This window comes from Leptonychotes weddellii, chromosome 5 (genome assembly GCF_054177405.1).
Source record: "Leptonychotes weddellii isolate Sample4059 chromosome 5, ASM5417740v2, whole genome shotgun sequence".
NCBI lineage: Eukaryota > Metazoa > Chordata > Mammalia > Carnivora > Phocidae > Leptonychotes > Leptonychotes weddellii.
Window position 1 is genome coordinate 141,622,669 of NC_138373.1, and position 18,037 is coordinate 141,640,705.

At 36.6% G+C, this 18,037-nt stretch overlaps 1 protein-coding gene across 1 annotated transcript in view; it reads right to left on the reverse strand.

The window, feature by feature from the left end:
* SLC5A8 (solute carrier family 5 member 8) overlaps positions 1-18,037 on the reverse strand; it is a 44,679-nt gene that overhangs the window by 13,404 nt on the left and 13,238 nt on the right. Inside the window, exon 6 of the mRNA XM_081822279.1 lies at positions 2,512-2,598. Within this exon, the coding sequence (XP_081678405.1) occupies positions 2,512-2,598 (87 nt within the window). The remainder of the gene's footprint in view (positions 1-2,511; positions 2,599-18,037) is intronic.

Genomic DNA, 18,037 nt, shown 5'->3' on the forward strand with positions numbered 1-18,037 from the left:
AAACTTGGGTTCCCCACTTCTGTTTTTCACCAGCAGTCCAGGTGTTCTGCTGGACCTTGAATGATTTAAGCCCTAGTTCCAAACGAGTGGGCCAAAAGCAAACCTCAAGCTGGTAGGCCTCTTCTTCTGTGGTGAAAACTTCCCCCTTCTTTTAAGAATACTGACCAGACAGAGCAGCTTTTGCCTTGGGCTCACCATAGAGAAGACAGGGGAGAATATTTGAAGTAAGGGGAAAAACATAAGCAAAATCACAGGGCAGGAAAAAAGAATGGTGTGTTGATGGGATAAGATGAAGGCTGATGACAAGATCAGATGATTTATGTTGGGGACAAACACTATGAGCTCTTTCATTAAGCTGTGAACCTTGAAAGCAGAATTAGATATTTTTGGTTTTGGTACCCCAGCACCTACAGTGCTGGACATATAGCAGGCATGCAATAAATATTTTTTCAATAATATGAGGTTGGAATAGTAGTGTGGCCAGCTGTTGACAGCCCATACTTGCTTATTCTCAGCATTGTACATGGCTTGATCAAAAATCCACAAAATTATAAAGCCCATGAGGGCAGAAATATTCAGTGTTCTTTATTCCCAGGACAGTGCTTAGCTCATAAATATTCAATGAATGAAAATGAGAGGAAGGGGGGGAAGGAGGGAGAAAATGAGGGAGGATGAAAAGCAACGGAAGAGAAGGAGAGAAGGAGAGGAAGGGAGAGAAAGATGTAGGGAGAGAGGAAGACAGGGAGTCCATTCCAAAGCAAGAGTAGATATTCTGCTAATGAAAAATGTGGGTACTGTAAAAAGAGGTACCTCCTATGACGGGAGTAATAATATCATACTTCTCCTGAGAAAAGGTTATGTGGGACCTAGTCTGCTACAGCTTTTCTGAAGGCAACCCACGGTAGTAGTAAATGTCAAAAACCAAGTCAGTCTTTCTTAATATTTCAGACACTCAACAAACCACTGTTCATTTCATAATGCAAAGAGTCTAATCAAAGCTTCAACATTCCAAGGTAGATACAAACTATTCTTTCATTGTGATTAATTTCTACCAAACTAGCTTTTCATATGATATTTCATTGACAATTATTTTTTGAGAATAATAATTATTATTTCAAATATTTTATTTATTTGACAGAGAGAGAGAGAGCACAAGCAGGGACGTGGCAGGCAGAGGCAGAGGGAGAGGGAGAAGCAGGCTTCCTGCTGATCAGGGAGCCTGACACGGGGCTCGATCCCAGGACTCTGGGATCATGACCTGAGCCGAAAGCAGACGCTTAATTGACTGAGCCACCCAGGCTCCCTGAGAACAATTATTTTTTTAAAAAATTTTATTTGAGTACAGTTGATACACAATGTTACATTAGTTTTGGGATACAACACAGTGATTCAATATCTCTATACACTATGCTATGCTTACCACAGGTATAGCTATCATCTGTTAAGAATTATTTTCCTTAAGAATTGTTATTAATAATAATGGTAATAGCCCTTATTAGTAGCTGCCTTACCAATCACTAATGCTTCATGAAGAAAATGGAATTCTAAATGCAAAGTCATGGTTCTGCTTTTATTCAACGTCTGCATGAAACAACCATATATACATTATCAGTTTTTCCTGGACTTCAGCTTACAGCAGGACTGACCCTGTTTCTCCTGGCTTTCAGAGAAATAATTTCAATTTAATTTATTCCAAACAAAATTTAGTACTTCAAAGCACAGAAATGTCTCTGTAGAAAAGAGATATTACCTCATTCTGGATACCATTCCCAATTATGATCACCCCTTTGGGGCCAGAACCATGATATTGGAACTACAGCTTTAAATATCAGGAATATAAACTCTCTGGTCAAGGTGCTGAAACACTTATCTTATTGTTTCTCTTTGCTGTACTCTGGCTATTCACAGGTATCCTCAGCTCTTTTTCCCTTAAATCTTTTCACATCTGAGCCTGTTGATCTCCTTTCCTTAAATCCTAGTGATTTTCAGAGGTAGAGTTTAGTGACCTCTGAAGCTAATAATATACTATATGCCAATTAATTTACTTTAAATTTAAAAAAATGTTTCTAGAAATCCTAGTGATTTTCAAGAAGGGCAAAAAGATAAATGCACAAAAAAATGTTGCTCCTTTAGTTATATTATATACTATTCATAATATATACTATATATAGTGTACAATATAATATATATTGTTTCATAATATATATCTTTTAGTTATGTTATATATTCTATATTATATGGTTAGTTATATAATTATAATATTATGATTTAGCTATATAATATTTATAATATATATTATTTTGGCAGTTTCCATTTAGTTTCATATATGCAAAGTCCCAGTGCATAGCACTTTACTTTATACCCCAGCAAAGACAATATGAGTAATTTAAGTCATCAAGTCCCTAATGACAGATATCAAAGGAACTATATCTTTCCAATTGAGAAAAAACTATAGAGCTGCTATTATAGTTGGGAAAGTAAGCTTTACACATACTCACTCTTTATACTTACAATTGAGTTGGCAAAGGGAACCAAAATGCCCAAAGCAAACAAGCCCAGAAGTGGTCCACCAACCATGCCAAATATGCTGAGTGCTGCCTAAAAAAATAAATAAATAAATAAAGTCAGCAACTAGCAATCTCAAATACCAAGTTAAAGTGTTTCAAAGTAATTTCATCAGAATGAGGATTTGAAGTAATCAATCTCTTCCTGAAAATCATGGCAACCTTGTAATTGGCAAATAGGTAATCAGAACTTGAATGCTTCTGTTTCTCTGTCTCAACTATTCATCTGTTCATGGAAAAATGCAAAAGCTGAAAATCCCAAGAGATGTGAGTTCCCAATAAGCCAATGGATAATTTTTAAGAGTGGATAGAACCATAAAAGAAGGATTAGAGGACACCTTGGTTTGTCTACAGAGTAAAGGGGCTTGATAACAGAATAACTAAATCAAAGAAAAAATATCAAGCCAAGAAAAATTTTATAGAATATAGATGGCAGTCCTACGTTAAAAAAAATAAGAAGCCTACCTTGTGGACTAGGGAAAGGAGTGTGGATGGAGATGACAAATAACTAGTGTTTGAGGAGGATATGGGTTCAGAATGTAATCCTAGGGAGTCATTTCATAATTTCTCTTGAACCAAAGCCCAATAGGAAGGAAGACAGACTTCACTGCAAAATGTGAAATAAGTCACATGGCCCATGAAGCAGGCTATGATGGTGTGACTTGTGGAGCCAGTTTTGGAGGCACAAAGAATATATCCCAAAAAAGGTCTGTCTCAGGAAATAATACTTTGGTTAGAAATGAAGCAAGGAAGAACTGGCTTGGAGTTATGGTGACCCTACTAGAACACCTCAATGTATATACTCAGGCCAGAGTTGATATATGAAAAAAAGGGGACTCAATCACAATAATAGTTATAATCAATAATGCAGACTATGGAGAAAAGCACATTCAGAGGAGTTTTATTGATTTGGCTTAGATGTGCTAGATAAGCTTAGAGCTTCTGGACATCATTCATTCATTCATATAATCAGGAGGAGATCAAACTATTTTAACAACTGTATGCCACAAGCAAACAAACCAGAATGGACCCAAGCTTTAGATCTAAAGCAGGAGTTTGGAGGACCTGCTTTGCTCAGCATTGACCTTCAACTTTCTGGATCATGGGGAGGTCCAGGGGTCCCAGATAGCCATGACAAAACTGCTTCAGTCATTAAGACATGCTTGAAATAAATGAAAAAATAGGTCTTAGAAAAAAATAGAAGGTCTCAGCAAAAATATAGCAGATATAAAGAACCAAATGGAAATTTTTAGAACTGAAAAATACTAACTGAAATAAAAATCTCAATAGATGGGCTCAACAGCAGAATGGAGGAGAAAGAGGAAAGAATTAGTGAACTGGAAGATAGGCCAATAGAAATTACCCAATCTGAACAACAGAGAGAATATTGACTTTAAAAAAATGAAAGGAGTGTCCAGGGTCTGTGCAAGTATAACAAAAAATCTAACATTCATGTCATCAGAGTCCTAGAGGAGAAAAAGGGTGAGGCTAAAAAGTACTCAAAGAAATAATGTATGAACTTCCCAAATTTTACAAGAAATATAAACCTACAGATTCAAAAGCCGAGCAAACTCCAAATAGGACAAACCCAAAGAAATACATGCCAAGACACATTGAAATAAATTTCTGAAAACTAACAACAAAGACAAAATTTTAAAAGTAGTCAGAGAAAAATGATACCTTGCCTGCATGGGAAAATAATTACAGTGGCAGCAAAATTTTCATCAGAAATAATGGAGGCCAGAAGAAAGTGGCACATACTTTTCAAGAGCTGGATAAAAAGAACTGCTGACTCAGAATCCTATACCCAAGCAAAAATATCTTTAGGAATAAAGGGGAAATCAATACATTCTCAGATGAAGGGAAACGAAGAGAATTTTTTGCCAGCAGACCTATCCTAAAAGAATGGCTAAAGAAAGTTTCTAAACAGAACAGAAATGATAAAAAGAAGGAACCCTGGAACATTAGGAAGGAAGGAAAAATACAATAAGTGAAGATATGGCTAAATATAATAGGCTTTCCTTCTCCTCTTGAGTTTTCTAAGTTATATTTGATTGTTGAAACAAAAATGATAACACTGCTTAATGTAATTCAAAATGTATGTAGAGTAAATATTTGACAACTGTATTAAAAACTGGGTAAACAGACATAAAGGGAGGTAAGGGTTCTATACTGTACTCAAACTGGTAAAATGACAAAACAAGTAGATTATGTTATGTTTATATAACGTAATACCTACAGCAACAATTGAAAATGCTATTCTAAGAGGCAAACTCAAAACAATACAGATAAATAAAAATGGATTCTAAAAAATGTTCATGTATCCTATAGAAAGGTGGGGTGGGGGAAGAAAATAGAAAGAACAAACATAAAACAAAAAATGGCAGACTTACACCCTAACATACCCATAATTACAGTAAGTGTAGAAGATGTTCTAATACATCAATAAAAAGACAGAAATTGGCAGGGTATATTTAAAAACATGGCCCAATCATATACTGATTGCAAAAAACTCATTCAAAATATAATGATTAGGCAAGTTCAAAGTAAAAGGATGAAAAAAGGTGTATCATGCAACCATTAGTCAAAGGAAAGTAACTACATTAATATCAGATAAGTTAGACTTTAGATAAATAAAATTATCAGAGAGAAACATTATATAATGACAAAAGAATTAGTTCACTAAGACATAGAAATCTTAAATATATATGCACCAAGTGAGAACTTCAAAATACATGAAACAAAAACTGATAGAACTAAAAGGAAAATAGACAAATACACAATTATAGTTGAGAATTCACCACTCCACTCTCACCAATTTGATAAAAACAATGAAACAGAAAATCAGAAGATATAGAAGAACTCAATGACACCATCAATGAACAGGATCTAATTGATACTTCTAGAACACTACACCTAACACCTAAGAATACACATTCTTTTTAAGTGCCCATGGAACATGTACCAAAATGTCATATCCTGGGCTGTAACATAGACCTCAACAGATTTAAAGAATTAAAATCATACAGAGTGTGCTCTTTGACCACATTGGAATGAAACTATAAATCAATAGCAGAAAAATAACAGGAAAATTTCTAAACACTTGGAAACTAAGTAACATACTTTTAAATAATTCATGGGTCAAAAGGACGTCTCAAAGGAAATTTAAAAATACAAAATATGGTAAGTTGTGGGACACAGCTAAATTAATGCTGACAGGGAAATTTTTAGCAATTAGTGCACACACTATAAAAGAGGAAAAGTCTCAAATCAATAATCTAAGGTCTCATGTCAAGAACAGCAAAATAAACCCAAAGCAAACAGAAGAAAAGAATAAAGATAAGAACAAAAGGCAATAATTGTAAATAGAAAAACAATACAGAATATCAGTGAAATGAGAAGATAGTTTTTCAAAAATATCAATGAAGTTGACAAACCTCAAGCAAGACTGAAAGAAAAAAAGATAAAATTACCAATATTAGGAATAAAACAGGCAATAACACTACAGGACCCTGCAGACACCAAATGTATAATACTATCAACAACTCCACACACACAAATTTTACAACTTAGATGAAATGAACCAATTTCTTGAAAATACAAACTATCATAATTCACTCATTATGAAATAGATAATTTGAATAGCCCTATAACTTATGGAAATTTAATTTTTAATTTTAAAACTTCCAAAAAAGGAATACCCAGGTCCAGATGGTTTCACTAGAATATACTACCAAACATTTAAATCATTAACACCAATTTTATACAAGCTTTTTAAGAAAACAGAGAATAATTCTTCCCACTTTATTTTATGAAGCTAGAATGACTGTGATACCAAAACCAGACAAAGCTATTACAAAAAAAAAAAAGAACTATAGACCAATATTTCTCATGATGTAAAAATCCTTAACAAAATATTAACAAATAGAATTCAGAAATATTTCAAAATAACTACACACCACGACCAAGTGAAGTTTATTCCAGGAATTCAAGGCTGGTTAAGCATTTGAAAATCAATCATGTAACTGATCATGTCAAAGGACTAAAGAAGACATCATATTACCATATCAATCAATGCAGAAAAAGCACTTGACAAAATTCAACATTCATCCATAATAAAAACTCTCAGAAAGATAGAAAATAGGGAAATAGGGGATTTCCTCAACTTTGTAAAGGGCATCTACTAAAATCTTACAGCTAACATTATATCTAAGAGTGAAAACCTAAATCCTTTCCTCATCCAGACTGGGGAACAAGGAAAGGGTATCTATTCTTACTACTCTTATTAAACATGATGTGGAAGTTGAAGCCAGTGCAATAAAGAAATAAAAGCTATACATACAGATTGGAAAAGAAGAAATAAAACTGTCCCTATTTGAAGATGACGTGATTGTGTAGAAAATCCCAAGAACTAATAAGTAAATTCAGCAAGGTCTCAGGATACAACACAAATATACAAAAATCAATTGTATTTCTATATATTAACAAACACATGGACACCAACATTAAAAGTACAATATCATTCATAATCACTTAAAAAATTAGATACTGGGATAAGGAGGGAGATGGTGGCAGGGTAGGAGGAATCTAGGCTCCCCTTGTCCCATGAATACAACTAGATAACTATCAAGTCATCCTACATACCCCAGAAATTGACTTTAAGACTGGCAGAACAAACTCCACAACTAAAGGTAGAGAAGAGGCCACATGGCAGAAAGTAGGAAGTGTGGAGACATAGTTTGGGAGAGAAACAGATTGTGGCCACTGTGGTAGGGAGAGAGCTGTGGTCCCAGGCAAGGGTAAGAGACAGACTAGCACACAGGGGAGTGCACAGGGAAGATGATTCCCAACAGCAATTGGCTTGGAAAGTGAGAGGGGCTGAACTTCACGAGTTCTTGCAACCAGCAGGGCTTAAAGCCTGGAGTTTTAATGGTCAGTGGGCTTGGCTCGGGAGAGCCCAGGGGCATTGGGGCTCCTCTTGGAGAGAAAGTAGGGCAAATAGCCTGTGGACATACAGCATGGAAACAATCTGAAGAGTGCCTGGGGCACATAGTGGGGAGGTTATTTGCTCTTCTTGGAGCATGTCCCAGAGAGGCAGCATTCATGGAGAGACCCCTCCAGGAACAAAGATAACTGGACTCCACTGCCCCTCAGCATAAGCACAGGGCCACCTGTGGGAACCAGTACAGTGCTGACACTCACTACCCAATTTGCTTACACCAAGACCCATCCACTCCAGTGGAACTGCCCATCTCAGTCATGCTTGCCTCAGTCCCAGCACAGTGGGCCCTCTCCCCCAGAAGACTGGCCCAAACCCCTGCTCACACCACGTCTCCCTATCCACGAATTCTGCAGGGCTTCAGTTCTGGCAGCTGTGGCAACAGGACTCATTTCATAAGCAGACCAGAGTACACCTAGTTAAAATTCCCCACATTCAGGTCGGGAAACAAATACTGCTCACAGTAGGCAAAGAGAGCCTCCACAGACAATTGGCCTGAAGGATAAAGTGGCCAGGACACAATAGCAGAGTGCATGCAACACAGAGAAGCAGGCAGAGAGACTTAGACAAAAGAGAGGGTAGAGGAATTTGTCCCAAATGAAAGAACAGGACAAGGCCACAGCTAGAGATTTAAATGGAACAGATACAAGTAACATGTCTGACAGAGAATTTAAAGTAATGATCATAAAAATACTTGCTAGACTTGAGAAAAGGCTGGAAGGCACCAGTGAGACCATTAACATGGAGATAAGAATAATATAGCAGAGATAAAGGGCCCAACAAACAAAATCAGAAACATGCTGAAGGAATGAACAGTAGGCTGGAAGAAACACAGGAACAAATCAATGACCTAGAATACAGAGTAATGAAAAGTAATCAAGCCAAACAAAAGAGAGAGAAAAGGCTTATGAAAAATGACAACAGACTTAGAGAACTCAGTGACTCCATCAAACACAGTAACATTTATATTATAGGAATCCCAGAAGAAAAAGAGAAAAGAAGGCAGAAAATTTATTTGAAGAAATAACAGCTGAAAACTTTCCTAATCTGGGGAAGGAAACAGATATCTAGATCCCAGAGGCACAGAGAACCCCCAACAAAATCAACAAAAGCAGATCCACACCAAGACATATTGTAATTAAAATGGTAAAATATAAAGAAAAAAATCTTAAAAGCGGCAAGACAAAAGGCAACAGTTACATACAAGGGAAACCCCATAAGGCTATCAGCAGATTTTTCAGCAGAAACTGTCCATGTCAGAAAGGACTAGCATGGTATATATTTAAAATGCTGAATGGGAAAAATTTGAAGTCAAGAATATTCTATCCAGCAAGGCTATCATTCAGAATAGAAGTAGAGATAAAGAGTTTCTCAGACAAACAAAAACTAAAGGAGTTCATGATCCCTAAACCAGCCCTGTGAGAAATACTAAAGGGGACTCTATGAGTAGAAAGGAAAGACTAAAAGTAACGGTATGAAGGTAGGAAACACAAAAACAGTAAAAATGAATATTTCTATAAAATATCAGTGAAGGAATTCACAAAATAAAGGATGTAAAATATGACAACATATACCTAAAACGTGGGGAGGAGAGGAGTAAAGAATAGGTTCAAACTTAAACAACCACTGACTTAATATAGACTGCTATATGCAGAAGATATTATATACAAACCTAATGGTAACCACAAATCAAAAACCACTAATAAATATGCAAAGAATAAAGAGAAAGAAATCCAAATTTATCACTAAAGAAAACCAGCAAACCATGAAAGAAAGACAAGAAAGGATCAGAGAAAATCTTCAGGAACAGCCACAAAGGAACAACCACAAATAAAATGGCAATAAGTACATATCCATCAATAATTACTGTGAGGGGTGCCTGGATGGCTCAATTGGTTAAGCATCTGCCTTCGGCTCAGGTCATAATCCCAGGGTCCTAGAATCAAGCCCTGCGTTGGTCTCCCTGCTCAGTGGGGGGGGGGGGGGTCTGCTTCTCCCTTGCCTTCTGCCCCTCCTCTCTCTCTCAAATAAGTAAATAAAATCTTTTTAAAAAATAATTACTGTGAATGTAAATGGACAAAATGCTCCAATCAAAATGCAAGGTGACATAATAGATAAAAAAAAACAAGACCCATCTATATGCTTCCTACAAGAGACTCACTTTAGACCTAAACACACCTGCAAATTGAAAGTGAAAGGGTAGAGAAACAATTATCATGCAACTGGACATCAAAAGAAAGCTGGAGAGGCAATACTTATATCAGACAAACTAGACTTTAAAAAAAGATTCTAGGACACCTGGGTGACTCAGTAGGTTAAGCGTCTGACTCTTGATTCCAGCTCAGGTCATGATCTCAGGTTTGTGAGACTGAGCCCCATATCAGGCTCCATGCTTAGCACAGAGTCTGCTTGAGATTCCCTTCCTCTCCCTCTGCCCCTCCCCCCTCAAATAAATAAATTAATTAAATCTTTAAAAATAAAAATAAAAAACAGATTCTAAAAAGAGACAAAGAAGGACACTATAAAATAATAAAGGGGATAATCCAACAAGAAGATATAACAATTGTAAATATTTATGCATCCAACATGGAAGTGCTCAAATACATAAAGCATTTAATAACAAACATAAAGGCACTAATTGATAGTAATACACTAATATTAGGGTATGTTAACACCCCACTTACATCAATGGACAAATAATCTAAACAGAAAATCAACAAGTAAACAATGGCTTTGAATGACACACTACAGATGGATTTAACAGATATAGTCAAATCATTCCATTGCCAAAAGCAGGATACACATTCAAGTGCACATGGAACATTCTCCAGAATAGGTCAGATATTAAGCTACAAAACAAACCTCAACAAATTAAAAAAGATCTAACTCATACCATGCATCTTTTCTGACCACAATGCTATGAAACCAGAAGTTAACCACAAGAAAAAAATCTGTAAGAATACAAATACATGGAGGTTAAATAACATGCTACTAAACAATGAATGGGTCAACTAGGAAGCAAAAGAAATTAAAAAGTACATGGAAACAAATGAAAATGAAAACACAATGGTTCAAAATCTTTGGGATGCAGAAAAAGTGGTTCTATTTAGAGGGAAATTTATAGCAATGCAGGCCTACCCCAAGAAACAAGAAAAATCTTAAATAAACAACCTAAACTTACACCTAAAGGAGCTAGAAAAAAGAATAACAAAGCCTAAAACCAGCAGAAGGAAGGAAATAATAAGGATCAGAGCAGAAATAAATGATAGAGAAACTAAAAAAATAGTAGGACAAATCAATAAAACCAGAAGCTGATTTTGAAAAAATTAATAAAACTGATAAGCCTCCAGCCAGACTTATCAAGAAAAAAGAGAAAGGATTCAAATAAAAAAAATTACAAATGAGAGAGGAGAAATAACAACCAACACCACAGAAATACAAATAATTATGAGAATATTATGAAAAACAACAAATTGGACACCCTAGAAGAAATAAATTCCTAGAAACATATAACCTATGAAAACTGAAACAGGAAGAAATAGAAAATTTGAACAGACCAATTACCAGCAAAGAAATTGAATCAGTAATCAAATAACTCCTAACAAACAGACGTCCAGGACCAGATGGCTTCATAGGTGAATTTTACCAAACATTTAAAGAAGAATTAACACCTACTCTTCTCAAACTATTCCAGAAAATAGAAAAGGAAGGAAATTTCCAAATTCACTCTATGAGGCCAGCATTACCCTGATACCAAAACCAGATAAAGACACCACAGAAAAAGAGTACAGGCCAATATATTTGATGAAGATAGATGTAAAAATATTTTTAAAAAAATACTAGTAAACTGAGTCCAACAATACATTAAAAAAATCATTTACCACAATCAAGTGGGATTTATTATTGGGTTGTAAGGGTGGTTCAATATTCACAAATCAATCAATGTGATGCATCACATCAATAAGAGAAAGAATAAGAACTAAATGATCATTTCAATAGATGCAGAAAAAGCATTTCACAAAGTACAACATCCATCCATGATAAAAAAAAAACAAAAACAACTCTGAACAAAGTAGGTTTAGAGGGAACATACCTCAACAAAATAAAGGCCATATACAAAAATCCCACAGCTAACATCAAACTTCATGGGGAAAAGCTCAGCTTTTCCCTTAAGATCAAGAACAAGACAAGGATGTCTCACCACTTTTTTTTTTTTAAGATTTTATTTATTTTAGAGAAAGAGAGAGAGAGTGCACAAGTGGGGGGAGAGGAAGAGAGAGAATCCCAAGCAGACACTGTGCTGAGCATGGAGCCTGACATGGGGCTTGATCCCACGACCCTGAGATCATGACCTGAACTAAAGTCAAGAGTCAAATGTTCAACTGACCGAGCCACCCAGGTGCCCCCACTTTCATCACTTTTATTCAATATAGTTATGGAAATTCCTAGCCACAGCAACCAGACAACAAAAAGGAATAAAAGGCACTCAAATCAGTAAGGAAGAAGTAAAACTTTCATTATTTGCAGATGCCATGACACTATATATATAAACCTGAAAGACTCCACCAAAAAAAAAAAAATGCTAGAACTGATAAACAAATTCAGTAAAGTCACAGGATACAAAACCAATCTACAGAATGTATTGCATTTCTATACACCAGTAATGAAGCAGCATAAAGAGAAATTAAGACAACAATCTCATTTACAGTTACACCAAAAATAATGAAATAGCTAGGAATAAACTTAACCAAGGAGGTGAAAGACCTATGCTCTGAAAACTGTAAAACACTGATGAAAGAAATTGAAGATGACACAAAGAAATGGAAAGATATTCCATGCTCATGGATTAGAAGAACAAATATTGTTAAAATGTCTATACTACCCAATCTACACATTTAATGCAATCCCTATCAAAATACCAACAACATTTTTCACAGAACTAGAACAAACAATCCTAAAATTTATATGGAACAACAAAAGACCCCAAATAGCCAAACAAGCTTGAAAAAGAAAAGCAAAGCTGGGGGCATCACAATTCCAGAGTTCAAGTTGTATTACAAAGCTGTAGTAATCAAAACAGTATGGTACTGACACAAAAATAGACGTTTATATCCATGAAACACAATAGAAAATGCAGAAGTAAACCCACAATTATATAGTCAGTCAATTTTTGACAAAGCAGGAAAGACTATCTACTAGGAAAAAGACAGTCTCTTCAACAAATGGTGTTGGGAAAACAGGACAGCAACTTGCAGAAGAATGAAACTGGACCACTTTCTTACACGATACACAAAAATAAACTCAAAACTGATTAAAGTCCTAAATGTGAGACCTTAAACCATAAAAATCTTAGAAGAAAGCACAGGCAGTAAGTTCTCTGACATGGGCTGTAGCAACTTTTTCTAGGTAGGTCCCCTGAGGCAAGGGAAACAAAAGCAAAAATAAACTATTGGGACTACATCAAAATAAAAAGCTTCTGCACAGGGAAGAAAACAATCCACAGAACTAAAAGGCAACCTACTCAATGGGAGAAGACTTTTGCAAATGACAGATCTGATAAAGGGTTAGTATCTAAAATATTTAAAGAACTTATAGAAGTCAACACCAGAAAAAAAAAAAACTAATAAAAAATGGGCAGAAGACATGAACAGACACTTCTCCAAAGAAGACATCAGCCAAAAGACACATGAAAAGATGCTCATCATCACTTTTCATCAGGGAAATGCAAACCAGAACTACAATGAGATATCACCTCATAACAATCAGAATGGCTAAAATCAACACAAGAAACAATAGATGTTGGTGAGGATGTGAAGAAAAAGGACCGTTGTGCACTGTTGGTGGGAAAGCAAACTGGTGCCACCCTTGATGGTAATACATATTTGGAAACTGTATGGAGATTCTTCAAAAAGTTAAAAATAGAACTATCCTATGATACAGTAATTGCACTACTGGGTATTTACCCAAAGAACACAAAAACACAAATTCACAGGGATATATTCATCCCTATGTTTATAGCAGCACTATTTACAATAGCCAAGATATGGAAACAGCCCAAGTGTCCATTGATTGGAGATTATATATATATATATATATATTAGCCAGCCATAAAAAAGAAAAAAGAATGAATTCTTGCCATTATTAATGACGTGGCTAGAGCTAGAGAATATAATGCTATGAAAAATAAGTCAGTCAGAGAAAGACAAATATCATATGATTTCACTCATGTGGAATTTAAGAAACAGAACAAAGGAGCAAAGAAAAAAAGAGAGAAAGAGAGACAAACCAAGAAACAGACTCTTAACTATAGAGAACAAACTGATGGTTACTAGTGGGGAGGTATGGATGGGGGGATGGATTAAATAGGTGATGGGGATTAAGGAGTGCACTTGTCATGATGAGTACAATACCAGGTAATGTATGGCATTGTTGAATCACTATCACTATATTGTATACTTGAAACTAATACATGACTGTATGTTAACTAACTGGAATTAAAATTGATACTTTAAAAAAATTATGGGGCACCTGGGTGGCTCACAGTTGGTTAAGCAGCCAACTCATGATTTTGGCTCAGGTCATGATCTGATGAGTCATGGGACTAAGTCCCACTTTGGGCTCCACACTCAGAGGGGATCTGCTTGAGATTTTCTGCCTCTGCCCCTCCCCCCAATTAAGCTCACTCTCTCTCTCAAATAAATGTCTTTAAAAAAACTTAAAACAAATTTTTAATTATAAGGTATAAATCTCACCAAATATACACAGAACTTGTATTCTGAAAATTACACAATGGTTATGAGAAAAATCAGAGATATAATAAATGAAGAGATATACTATATTCATGGATTCAAAGAGTCAACATAGTAAAGATGTCAATTCTCCCCAAATTGATATATAGGTTTAATGCAATTCTATCAAAATTAAGCATCATTTTTTTTAGATATACAGAAGATTATTCTAAACTTTATATGGAAAGGCAACTAGAATAGCTAAAACAATTTTGAAAAATAAGAATAAAGTGGAAGGAATTAGTTTACCTGAGAGGAGAGAAGCAAGATGGCAGAGGAGTAGGAGACCCAAATTTCGTCTGGTCCCAGGAATTCAATTAGAAAGTGATCAAACCATTCTGAACACCTACAAACTCAACAGGAGATCAAAGAAAAGAATAGCAGCAACTCTCTGAACAGAAAAGCGACCACTTTCTGGAAGGTAGGATGTGCAGAGAAGTGAATCTGAGGCGATATTCGGGAAGATAGATGGCAGGGGAGGGGGCCTCCATCAGCTGCTGCCAGCAAGTGATAGAGCAGCAGAGCATAAAATCGGAACTTTTAGAAGTCTGCTCCACTGAGGGATGTCACTCCAGTGGCTAAGCGGGGGGGTGGAACACTTGCTGGGACAGTGTGGTCACAGGACCCTTGGGGTCGCAGAAAGACCGGGGGCGCCTGAGTGTGGCAGAGCTCCCAGGTATCAGAGCAGGGAAGCCGGCTGCAGAGATGGAGCCAAGGAGTGGGCTCTGAGCTCAGGGTTGCCATAAACCATGATCCGTGGCACAGTCAGGCCACTGCTCTTCCAGCAGGGACCCAACAAGCAGCAGATCCTGGGAGACTCCCCTTTGTCCCCTGGGAGGAGAGGCGTGGGAGTGCACTGCAGGGATCTGCTGGGTTTGGAGACTCCACACGGGGTTGTGAGCCAGAGACAGAAACACTTGGTCACAGGCCGGGTGAGCACGGCGTGGGGCTGGAGACTGGGGAGACAGGAGTGATTGACGCTTTTCTCTGGGGGCTCACTGAGGTGTGGGGCCCCGAGTTCTCAGCTCCTCCGGGGCAGAGATTGGGAGGCCGCCATTTTCATTCTCGTCCTCCAAAGCTGTATGGAAAGCTTGCAGGGAACAAAAGCTCCCGAGAGCAAACCCGAGCAGATTACTTAGCCCAGACCGGCAAGGGCGGGGCAATTCCGCCTCCAGCAAAGACATTTGGGAACCATGGCAACAGGCCCCTCCCCCAGAAGATCAGCAAGAACAGCCAGCCAAGATCAAGTTTACCGATCAATGAGAATGGCAGAACTCCAGAGCTAGGGGAATACTGCATATAGAATCCATGGCTTTTTTCCCATGATTCTTTAGTCTTTCAAAGTTTTTTTTTTTTAACTTTTTTTTTTTTGAAATTTTCTTTTTCCCTTTTTCAACCAACATCTTATCAATCCCATTTTTAAAAAATCTTTTTATTTTTCATTTTTAGAGTCATATTCTATCCCTTCATAGTAGTTAACCTTATTTTTGGTATATATACATAAGTTGTTCTCTCTTTAAAATTTTGGGATACAGTTTCTTCTAACAGACCAAAATATACCCTAAATCTCTAGTGTATGACTTTGTTCTAGTCTCCTGCCTGATCACATTCTCTCTCCCGCCTTTTTTTTTTTAAATCCTCTTCTTTCTTTTTTCAACCAACTTCTTATCTTATCAATTCCTTTTATAAAATCTTTTCTAATTTTCATCTTTACAGTCATATTCCATCTCTTCATCATATTAACCCTAATTTTTGTACATATATGTTTTTCTTTCTTTAAAATTTTGAAAGGCACTTTCTTCTAACAGACCAAAATACTCCCAAAATCTAGTGTGTGGCACTGATCTATTCACCAGCCTGATCATATTTGATCATATTCTGTTTTTTTGTTTTGTTTTGTTTTTATCTTCTTCTTTTTCTTTTTTTTCTTTTCCTTTTTCTTTCTTTCCCTTTCTTTTCCCCTGGTTTCAGGTCTCTTCTGATTTGTTTAGTGTTTATTTTTCTGGAGTCATTGTTACCCTGTTAGCATTTTGTCCTCTCATTCATCTATTCTACTCTGGACAAAATGACAAGATGGAAAAAATCACCTCAAAAAAAAGAACAAGAGGCAGTACCAACTGCCAGGGACCTAATTGATATGGACATTAGTAAGATGTCAGAACTAGAGCTCAGAATGATGATTTTAAAGATACTAGCTGGGCTTGAAAAAAGGAGGGAGGATATTAGAGAAACCCTTTCTGGAGAAATAAAAGAACTAAAATCTTTCCAGCTTTCACTGCTAGGATAAGCGAGGCAGAAGAGAGAATTAGTGATACAGAAGATGAAATGATGGAAAATAAAGAAACTGAGAAAAAGATAAACAACTACTGGATCACAAGGGCAGAATTTGAGAGATAAGTGATACCATAAGATGAAACAATATTAGAATAATTAGGATCCCAGAAGAAGAAGAAAGAGAGAGAGAGGCAGAAGGTATATTGGAGCAAGTAATAGCAGAGAACTTCCCTAATTTGGGGAAGGAAACAGTCATCAAAATCCAGGAGGCACAGAGAATCTCCCTCAAAATCAACAAAAATAGGTCAACACCCTGACATTTAATAGTAAAACTTACAAGACTCAGAGACAAAGAGAAAAATCCTGAAAGCAGCTCAGGATAAGAGGTCTGTAACCTACAATGGTAGAAACATTAGACTGGCAACAGACCTATCCACAGAGACCTGGCAGGCCAGAAAGGACTGGCATGATTTATTCAGAGCAGTAAATGAGAAAAATATGCAGCCAAGAATACTATATCCAGCTAGGATGTCATTGAAAATAGAAGGAGAGATCAAAAGCTTCCAGGACAAACAAAAACTAAAGGAATTTGCAAAAATGAAACCATCCCTACAAGAAATATTGAAAGGGGTCCTATAAGCAAAGAGAGAGCCTAAAAGTAACATACACCAGAAAGGAACACAGACAAAGTACAGTAACAGTCACCTTACAGGCAATACAGTGGCACTAAATTCATATCTTTCAATAGTTACCCTGAATATAAATGGGCTAAATGCCCCAATCAAAAGACACAGGGTATCAGATTGGATTAAAAAAATAAGACCCATCGATATGCTGTCTGCAAGAGACTCATTTTAGACCCAAAGACACCCCCAGATTGAAAGTGAGGGGATGGAAAACCATGTACCATGTTAATGGACACCAAAAGAAAGCTGGGGTGGCAATCCTTATATCAGACAAATTAGATTTTAAACCAAAGACTGTAATAAGAGAGGAGGAAGGACACTATATAATACTTAAAGGGTCTATCCAACAAGAATTTCTAACAATTTTAAATATATATGCCCCTAACATGGGAGCAGCCAATTATATAAGCCAATTAATAACAGAAGTAAGGAAACACATTGACAACAATACAATAATAGTGGGGGACTTTAACACCCCCCTCACCACTGAAATGGACAGATCGTCTAAGCAAAAGATCAACAAGGAAATAAAGACTTTAAATGGCACACTGGACCAAATGGACTTCACAGATATATTCAGAACATTCCATCCCAAAGCAACAGAATACACATTCTTCTCTAGTGCCCATGGAACATTCTCCAGAATACATCACATCCTAGGTCACAAATCAGGTCTCAACTGGTACCAAAAGATTGGGATCATTCCCTGCATATTTTTGGACCACA